Source organism: Crocuta crocuta, unplaced genomic scaffold (assembly GCF_008692635.1).
Source record: "Crocuta crocuta isolate KB4526 unplaced genomic scaffold, BGI_CrCroc_1.0 scaffold290, whole genome shotgun sequence".
Classification (NCBI taxonomy): domain Eukaryota; kingdom Metazoa; phylum Chordata; class Mammalia; order Carnivora; family Hyaenidae; genus Crocuta; species Crocuta crocuta.
Genome location: NW_027527429.1, coordinates 1,935,542 through 1,944,322, shown reverse-complemented (window position 1 = coordinate 1,944,322; position 8,781 = coordinate 1,935,542). Strand labels below are relative to the sequence as shown.

General features: G+C 61.6%; 1 protein-coding gene across 1 annotated transcript in view; it reads right to left on the bottom strand.

Moving 5' to 3' along the window:
* HDAC4 (histone deacetylase 4) overlaps positions 1-8,781 on the bottom strand; it is a 278,417-nt gene that overhangs the window by 44,390 nt on the left and 225,246 nt on the right. The window contains 3 exon segments of the mRNA XM_077757417.1: positions 2,425-2,611; positions 4,251-4,508; positions 8,492-8,712. Coding sequence (XP_077613543.1) covers positions 2,425-2,611; positions 4,251-4,508; positions 8,492-8,712 — 666 coding nt within the window.

The following is an 8,781-nucleotide window of genomic DNA, read 5'->3' as shown; positions in this document are numbered from 1 at the left end:
GTGTACACGAGGGTGTGTAAAGCGTGTGGACAAGTCGTGCATACACCAGAGGGTGTGTAAAGCACGTGGACAAGTGTGTACACGAGAGGGGGTATAAAGCACATGGACAAGTCATGTACACGAGAAGGTGTGTAAAGCACATGGACCAATTGTGTGCACACAAGAGGGTGCGTAAAGTGCGTGGACAAGTCGTGTACACGAGAGGGTGCGTAAAGTACGTGGACAAGTCGTGTGTACACGAGAGGGTGCGTAAAGCACCTGGACACGTGTGTACACGAGAGGGGGCGTAAAGCACACGGACACGTGTGTACACGAGGGTGTGTAAAGCGTGTGGACAAGTCGTGTGTACACGAGAGGGGGCGTAAAGCACACGGACACGTTGTGTGTACACGAGGGTGTGTAAAGCGTGTGGACAAGTCGTGTGTACACCAGAGGGTGTGTAAAGCACGTGGACAAGTGTGTACACGAGAGGGGGTATAAAGCACATGGACTAGTCGTGTACACGAGAAGGTGTATAAAGCACATGGACAAATTGTGTGCACACGAGAGGGTGTGTAAAGTGCGTGGACAAGTCGTGTACATGAGAGGGTGCGTAAAGTACGTGGACAAGTCGTGTGTACACGAGAGGGTGCGTAAAGCACCTGGACATGTGTGTACGCGAGAGGGGGCGTAAAACAGGTGGACAAGTCGTGTGTACACAAGAGGGAGCGTAAAGTACGTGGACAAGTCGTGTACATGAGAGGGTGCGTAAAGTACCTGGACAAGTCGTGTGTACACGAGAGGGTGCGTGAAGCACCTGGACACGTGTGTACGCGAGAGGGTGCGTAAAACACGTGGACAAGTCGTGTGTACACAAGAGGGAGCGTAAAGTACGTGGACAAGTTGTGTGTACACAAGAGGGGGTGTAAAGTACATGGACAGTTATGTATACACGAGAGGGGGCGTTCAGGAGTTTGTAGCAGCAACATACACATGCATGAGTGTGCACGTGTGTGCATATACAGACCATGGTGTCCTCCTGATAAAACAGTTGGCTAATGTTTACTGATAACGTGGCTGGAACTTTCGAGGGGATACCACGTCACTCGCGCTTACACACGGGAACCCGGAGCCCAGGGACAAACTGCAAGTCTGCGGAGTGGCTGAGCCACGAGGGCGAGCTGGGTCCCCGTGCTCGGGGAGATGCCATGGCAGGTGTGACGATTAGCAAGAAGCGTGCGGTGACGGTCGAGTCCTGTCCCTGTAAATCTGTCCCCCAGCTGTGCAAATACATCTGGAGGATGTAAACCACCTCTCCAGGATGCCTACCTCTGGGGGGTGGGATTCCAGGCAACCGCCAATTTCTAGGTGTTTCTACCCCCCCCCCTTTTTTTTTTTTTTCTTACAGGGAGCTTATTCCCATTTTATACATTTTAAAAAAGTAATAATGCAGACGAGCCCGCTGGCCAGGCCACTGCAGGGGCCCGCCTGGATCCCACAGTGGGCACATTTCTGCTGTGGTTACGGGAACTGCGGTCTCTTCTAGGGACCTGCCCATCTTAGTCACCTGCTGACTCTGTGACCCGCTGCAGTTCCCTGGTTTTCTTTCTGAAAAGCAATGGTTCAGCCTCTGGATAATTACTAATGAAATTTTCCTCTGAATACAGCAAGCATCCTATCACCAGGAGAGCCGGGCACATTCAGGCGCTCCGCCTTCCGCTGTGCGGGGAGGCCGCTCCAGAGGACTGTGTGAAGCACGGAACAGCTCTGTGTTCAGAGAACGTGCTCGTCACTCGTCACCGGAAAGAGCCGTCTGCTGAGAAGGATGTAAAGAGCTGTCCTGGCTGCCCTCCGTCCTGGGCCGGGTGTGGCTGGGAGTGGGGACGCCCGGGGTACAGCCCGCCACCTGACGCCGAGCCTGGAGCCTCAGGCCCGGCCACGCAGTCCTCGTCTCTGCCTGCAGGGGGCGGTGCTGTTCAAGCAGTACAGCCCTACCTGAAGGGATGGGGCAGCCCCCAGCCAGAAAGCGAGGGCCAGGGGCTGGCTGAGCCGTCCTAACTGTACCCATGAGCCACCTGAACCTCACCACCGAGGCCCCACCCGAAGGTTCGGTTCACAGAAGGGCTGCTGGGAACGGACAAGGTCACTGTCCCTGCTGACCACGGATGGAAGCTACCCAGCCCGCCGGCCACGGTGGCCCGTGGGTGGGCGGCTTCCGGAGGAAACGGATTCTCTAGCCAAGGGGAGGTGGGCTTTGCACCCAGGACAGACCGCAGCATCACAGAAGGGGGCCGGGAGCCTCAGTGATCCACACACGTCCGGTCCCCCAGCCAGGGCTCCACCCAGCCCAGGTCAGGGGCATCCCCTCACCCTCCGGACGGTGTGGCCCCCGGGCCTCCGTCTGCTCCAGCTGCCACCCAGTCCCACGCGCCCTGAGCACGGTACCTGTGGTGAACCTCGGTTTGGCGGGGGGCTCCTGCACGGACATGGGGAAGGTGGCAGATGCCGGGGATGACTGCGCCCGGGACAGAGGCCGGTGGCCGCCGAAGGACACGGGGACGCCGGCCGCCTCCATGGACGCCTGGTAGTTCCTCAGCTGGTGGATCCGCTGCTGCTCCAGCAGGAGGGCTTGCTGGGGGGACAGCAGACACCGGCTCCATGTCACCCGCCCCCCCCCCGCCCGAAGGGCTACACGATCTCTTTGCTGCACGGCTCCGGGCACCGGCATGCAGCACACGGTCCGGGCCTGGCTGGGGCGGCTGCCGGACGGGCAGCCTGGTGCCCGCGGAGACCCCGCCTGCAGGCAGCCCTCCTGGGTGAGCCCGCTGTGCTCTGCTTGGCCCAGGAGTCCCTGATGCACAGGGCGCACCACAGGGTGGAAACGCTACCTCTCCCGCTCGCTGCTGTTTGCTGCCCGGCCTCTTGCTGTCCCACAGGCCGGCCTGAGGGCCGCACGGCTCCCCTGAGGCAGAGATGTCCTGTTCGGGTTCCGGGTGCCCGGGGCTCAGCCGACCGGGTGTCAAGGGGCAGGGGCGGGCGGATGTGCCTCCCTGAGGACATGGGGCCCCAGATGGACAATCCCCAGGCCCCCACACTAGCTGCCTTCCAGCAAAAGTAACCAGAGCAAAGGGGAGGTAAATTATTTACTTTCACAAAAGCCTCTTTTTCACAAAAACTATGTTTCTGTTGAGTTGGCTTCGGTAGGAGCTGATAAAGTGGACCGAGAAGCCAGAGGCGGACGACCTCTGTGGGAGAGACAGGAGGGGCACGATCCATGCCGCTGCCCACGGCACCGCACCACGGATGGTGGGAGCCACCATATCTGGACACAGCTCCACCGCTCAAAGCTGGGATGGGATCCACTTTCTGGGCTCCCGACTCTCGGGTCCTTTAACCTTGGGCTTCCGGTTCTCTGGCCAGCGGCCCTAGTATTTTTGTGGGTGGGGAGGCTTTATTTTTCCACGATAAACCGGTAAATCTTTCATATTTATGTATCAGTCTCTAGTGAGTTTGGTTATCGTGTGTCCGTGCTTAGGACTACGTACCTGTGTCATACCGGTCTTCCCGATCTGTAAAGTTGGACACCACTGCCTCTTGGGCCCGCAAAGGCCTTGACTACCTTTTTGATCAATTAAGAATTCAATCTTCCTTGGGGCGCCTGGGTGGCTCAGTCAGTTAAGGGCCCTATTCAGCTCAGATCACGATCTCACAGTTCATGAGTTCGAGGCCCGTGTCAGGCTCTGTGCTGACAGCTGGAGCTGCTTCTGATTCTGCGTCTCTCTATCTCTCTATGCTCTTCCATGCTTGTGCGCGCGCACTCTCTCTCTCTCAGAAATAAACATTAAGAAATTAAAAAAAAAAAGGAAACCAATCTGTCTCCCCCACTTCCAATGATTATGCTGAGTCCTACTAACACTTTGGAATTACGTTAACCTACGGTTCCCAGATCTGAAGGAAAATTATCCTGGGCCCCAGGGCTGGCATCTGGCTGGAATACAGGTGCACAAATGCCTACAGCGACCAAGGGCCAATATACGGAGGCGGTACAGCTAACGTAAGACAGACAGTAAATTGCACCTGCCTCCCGCACCAGCCGGTGAGGGTGGGCACCCTCCTCCCGCACCAGCCGGGGGAGGGCGGGCAGGGCCCTGGCCAGGCAGGGATGGGAGGAAGCGGCCCATCAGCGTCCCCGGGCGGCTGGCCGCAGGGCGCCGCCCCCTGGGGAAAGAGGGTCTGTCCCGTCCCTGCTGGCGGCCCGCCAGGGCGCCCACCTGTCTGAAGAGCAGCTCCTGCTCCGTGGGCTGGCGCTGGCCCGGCTCCGCCTCCCGTGGCGGCTCCGCCTCCTCGTCGTCGCTCTCGATGGGCTCCTGCTTCACCTGCACGCCAGCCAGCGCGCGCGCCTCCTTCTGCCCGGAGGGCCGGTCCAGGTAGGGCTCTTCCAGGAGGGCCTGGTGCTCGCGCAGCTCCTCCTCCGTCTCCTCGGGGTGGCTCTCGGGCTGCCGGGCCGGCTCGCTCTGTTTGGGGATAATCTATAAGGCAGAGGTAAGGGATGAGGGGGACGGAGGCGGCGGGACGGCACAGGGGCCTCTTGAGCTCCGTGTCTCAGAGCGGAGGGACGGACGACCCAGGGCGGCGCTGCCGGGCCCGGGCTGAAGCCGGCAGACGCTGCTCGTCCCCCCAGCACCCGCGTGCCAAGCACAGAGAGACGGGCAGTGAAAGTCACAGGGGTCCAGCCAGGCACCGGGGGACTGGCGCTGTGGCTTTGAACATGACCATCTCCAAAGCCCCTGATGAGGCCCCTGTGGGGCAACTGCGTGTGTGGAGAATGTTCTGTTTCCAGAAGGGAAGAGGTTTTCAAGGACGTCTAACACGCTTCAGCCCCTGCGTGTTTGTTCTCGAGCCCTGCCGCCCGCTTGCCTCATCACCCGCGCCACCATGTCGCCTGTCTGAGCGACAAAGGGTCGCACTTGCGGGACGCCTGTGTGCGCGTCAGGGTTCCGTCTGCATGTCCCCAGGGCTCCGCCGTACCGGCAGGACGCGGGGCCCAGCCCGGGGACAGAGGGCCGTAGACCCGCACACGAAGGGTGCAGCCCCTTGGGCACTGGCCGTGCCTTCTGTAGGAAAATAGAGTTTAGCCGTGTGGGGACTTATTTTTTATGATTAGCCCTTATGTCGCTACAACAAGTGTTTTAAAGGAAAAAACAGTGACCGCTGGAGAGGCCGAGGAGAGGCCGGGGGGCCGGGGGCGCTGCCCTGTGGAGGGGCCCCCGCTCCGGGAGGAGGCCGTGCAGCAACAGNCTCCTCGGGGTGGATGCTGCGAGAGAAGTGACTGAGGGCGGGGGCCAGCCAGGGCTCTCCAGGGCTTCCCCTGAGGAATCCGAGTTGTGGCAAATCGAGAGTGCTGTCACACAGGAGGCGACAGAAATGTCCCAACCCAGTTTCTTCCAGTGTTTTTCTTTCAAATTTCACAATTTCATAAAAGTTTCAAGGACGAGAAGGAAGCCTGTGTGCCCCTCACAGAGATGCATGATGGTGGACGGAGACGCTGAGGCAGGGGCTGGCCTTCCCTTCTGCCCACAGGAGGGCTGGCTGGGCCGCAGGGGCCACCCCAGCGGACGTGCTCTGTGCCCGACCAAGGAATCACTGCCTTGGGAACTTGGGGATAAAATGAGTCTCGGCACACACACTCACGTGCCCTCAGGTGCGCCGCTAACGGGGACAATGGCCTCGGGGCTGACCAGTCACCCTGTAAAAGGGCCCTGGACATGGAGGGGTTGCTCCCTCAGGAGGGACCCAGGCGGGGTGCGGGGAGGGCGCAGACGGTGCCGGCACCCCTTGGCGGGAGTGCCTGTCCCATCACCGTGGCAGCGGCTCATCGGCTGTTGGGGTGCGCGGGAGGCTTTCTCTGTGGGCAAGGTGCTGGCTGCCCGCTGAGCTCAGCCCACCTCCCGTGAGCCGCCTTCCCCTTCTTTCTGAGAAGGACACTGGGACGGTTTAGGCTGAATGTGTAAAAGGCCCTGACGGTTCTGTTTAATGCCCTGTGGTGCCCTCTCCTTCCTCTTGTGGGTCAGCCTGGGCTGGGAGTGTGGGTCCCCCTCTTCCTCCTCCAACTTCACCCTCCGGGGAGCTCCCTGAGGCCCATATGTCCACAGCCCTCAGAGGGCACAGTCAGAGGGTGAAGCTCGGACCCACCTCCTCCCAGAGCTGGGAGACAGGGTGTCCAGGGATGGACCCGCCTGCTCGCGGTGGGGAGGGACCAGGGATGGACCCGCCTGCTCCTGGGGAGGGGAGGGGGGTCCAGGGCTTCATCTCTGGTTTTCTCGCTTCCTTGGGAAATGGGGGCATCTGAGCAGAGACCTCCAGGCCCCACCTGAGGAGTTAAGACTTCCTGGCTTCACAAGAGACAGCCCGGCTCCACGAAGGATTCCTAGAGGCCGGAACGTGCGGCCCACTGTCCTGGGGAGCTCTGGGCAGGGACAGGGCCCACTGTCCTGGGGAGCTCTGGGCAGGGACGGGGCACAGGCACCTGAGCTGCCACCAACTCCCTGGGGCGCAGTTCACACCCCAAGGTGCAGAGAGGCTCCCGAGGGCGGCCTCGGCCTCACAGGCTGCTGTGCAGAGGGAGTTGGGGAGGGACGTGACCACAGCTGCGGCCTCCCTGTGATGCAGGGGGCTTGTGCGACCAGCCTCCTTGGGCCACGGCCATGGACAGCAGCCTGTCACTGACTTCGAAATGCAGCTGTGGCGTCGCCGGCCGGGCTGTGGGCAGGCGGCGCAGCGGAGCCGGCTTCCAGGGTGAGTGCGCTGGCGGAACTTTCAGTGACATACAAACCAGCCACGTCCTGTGACACCCTCCAGGCCTCAGCAGCCCCTTCCCCCGACAGAGTGAGAAGAAATGCAGGTCCGTGTCTGGAGCAGGGCCCTCCCTGAAGCCAGACTGCACACAGGCCAGTCCTGAGAGACTATGCTGGCTGTGCTCCCAGCCGGACCACCCAGATCAACAACCCGGCTCTCAGGGTCACAGCCGAGAGGCGGAGGTGAATGGAATGTCACGGTGAGGCACACAGCCCGACCCACGGGGCCACGGGACTCAAGCCCTGACAGGAACGGCCTCCCCCAGCAAAGTCTGTCCTGCAGGGCCACAGGCGCAGGAGCGCTCCGTCCCCGGGGGGTGTGTGTGTGTGTGTGTGTGCCTGCCACACTTCCCACGCCATCCACCAGACCCCCCTGAGGGCACATCCACACCCGAGGCTCCGCCACCCACTGGTGGCACACTGTCTCCAGAAAGGTCCTCCACCAGGCGGACCTTTATGAGATACCACCGCACGAGGCACCTGACACTAACAACTGATGCCACCACAGCCAGAGAGCCCGGTGTTCACGCCAACCTCGGGCCAAAGCCAGTGAGCACAGCCGGCTCCTGGGGCCGTCTTTCCTGCTCTCAGAGGCTTCGTGGCCCAGTGATTTGGGGTCCGTGGCAGCCCAGTGGGACAGTTCCTGTGGCTGGGGACCCTGGGAAAACTGAAGCAGCTGTGCATGGCTGCTCTCCCGAAGCGGGGTTGGGGGGGCGTCAGTGAAGCGAATACACTGAGGCAGGGACTGAACGAGCCGCAGACCACACAGGAAACGGCTGTGACCCCCGATGCAGCCTGAGCAGGGCTGCGGGCCAGGAGGCCTCAGAGCCGCCGGGAGCTGGGCCCCCGCACCCTCAGGTAAGGAGCCCCTTAGGGACAACATCCCCTAGATGAACGGCAGAAATACGGTGTCAGACGGCACCAGGTAACGTCATTGGCTCCTTAAGATCCCAGGAGAACGCTGTATAAACATTTCAATCAACTGTCGTTCATGCTCGTAATCAATCACGTAACAGAGTCTAGGGAGATTACCCAGTTTCTAAATCATTCTTTTCAAAAGTATACCAGGAATGAATAGGTGTTTCCCGTCTTCCTCACACCTCCTACCCTGTCAGTCAGACAGTGACACGATAAAATTAAGAAGCCACAGTTGGCACTAGGGAGATGCTCGTCAAGTGGGTTTTACACCTGGGAGCACAGACTGCCAGTCCCCGCCTCGCCCACAGGAAGCGCCTCTCCTGCGCAGGGGAGGGCGCTGGGGACCCCGTGCGCTCCGGGGTGGGCCTGCGTCGGGTGCTGGCCATTCAGGAGCAGGGTGCCGGAGCCGTCGCCGTGAGCGCGTCCCCATGGCCCCACGTGCAGGTGGCCGTCGGCCGCCATCTTCAAGGAGCGCGGCTTGTTTCCTGGTTTTAAGGACCAGCAGCGCGGCACCAAACTCCCCTGCTGTTTCCTGCTCAAAACCAGCTTTGGGAGGGGCCTTCGGGGCAGGACGGCACGCAGACCCACGGGGGCTGCAGGGCGCAGGCTCCAGGGACAGGACTTGCCACGACACGTCCCCGGGGCTCCAGAAGGCGGGGACTCTGCGCCATGGATCTGCTTCCAGAGAAGGGGCCCTCAGGGCGGCCGCAACCCCGCCCGCCGCGCAGGCTCAGACCCACCTTGTTCATGTGCAGCTGCTGCTGGAACTGCTGCTTGTGCTTCTCCAGGAACTGCTGGTGCTGCTGCTGGATGACCAGGTGCTGCAGCGCAGGCGCGTTCTGCGGCAGCGGGGCCGACTGCGTGCGCCCCAGCGGGCGGTGCTGCCGCAGCTTGTGCACCGACGGCGACACGCGCTCCGCTCCCACCAGCGCCTGCGCGTGCAGGGGCAGTGCGCCCAGGCCTGAAAGACACCGCCGGAGGTGACGCGGGGGCGGGCGGAGGGCTGGCGGGGCCCCCCCGCCCCCCCCCA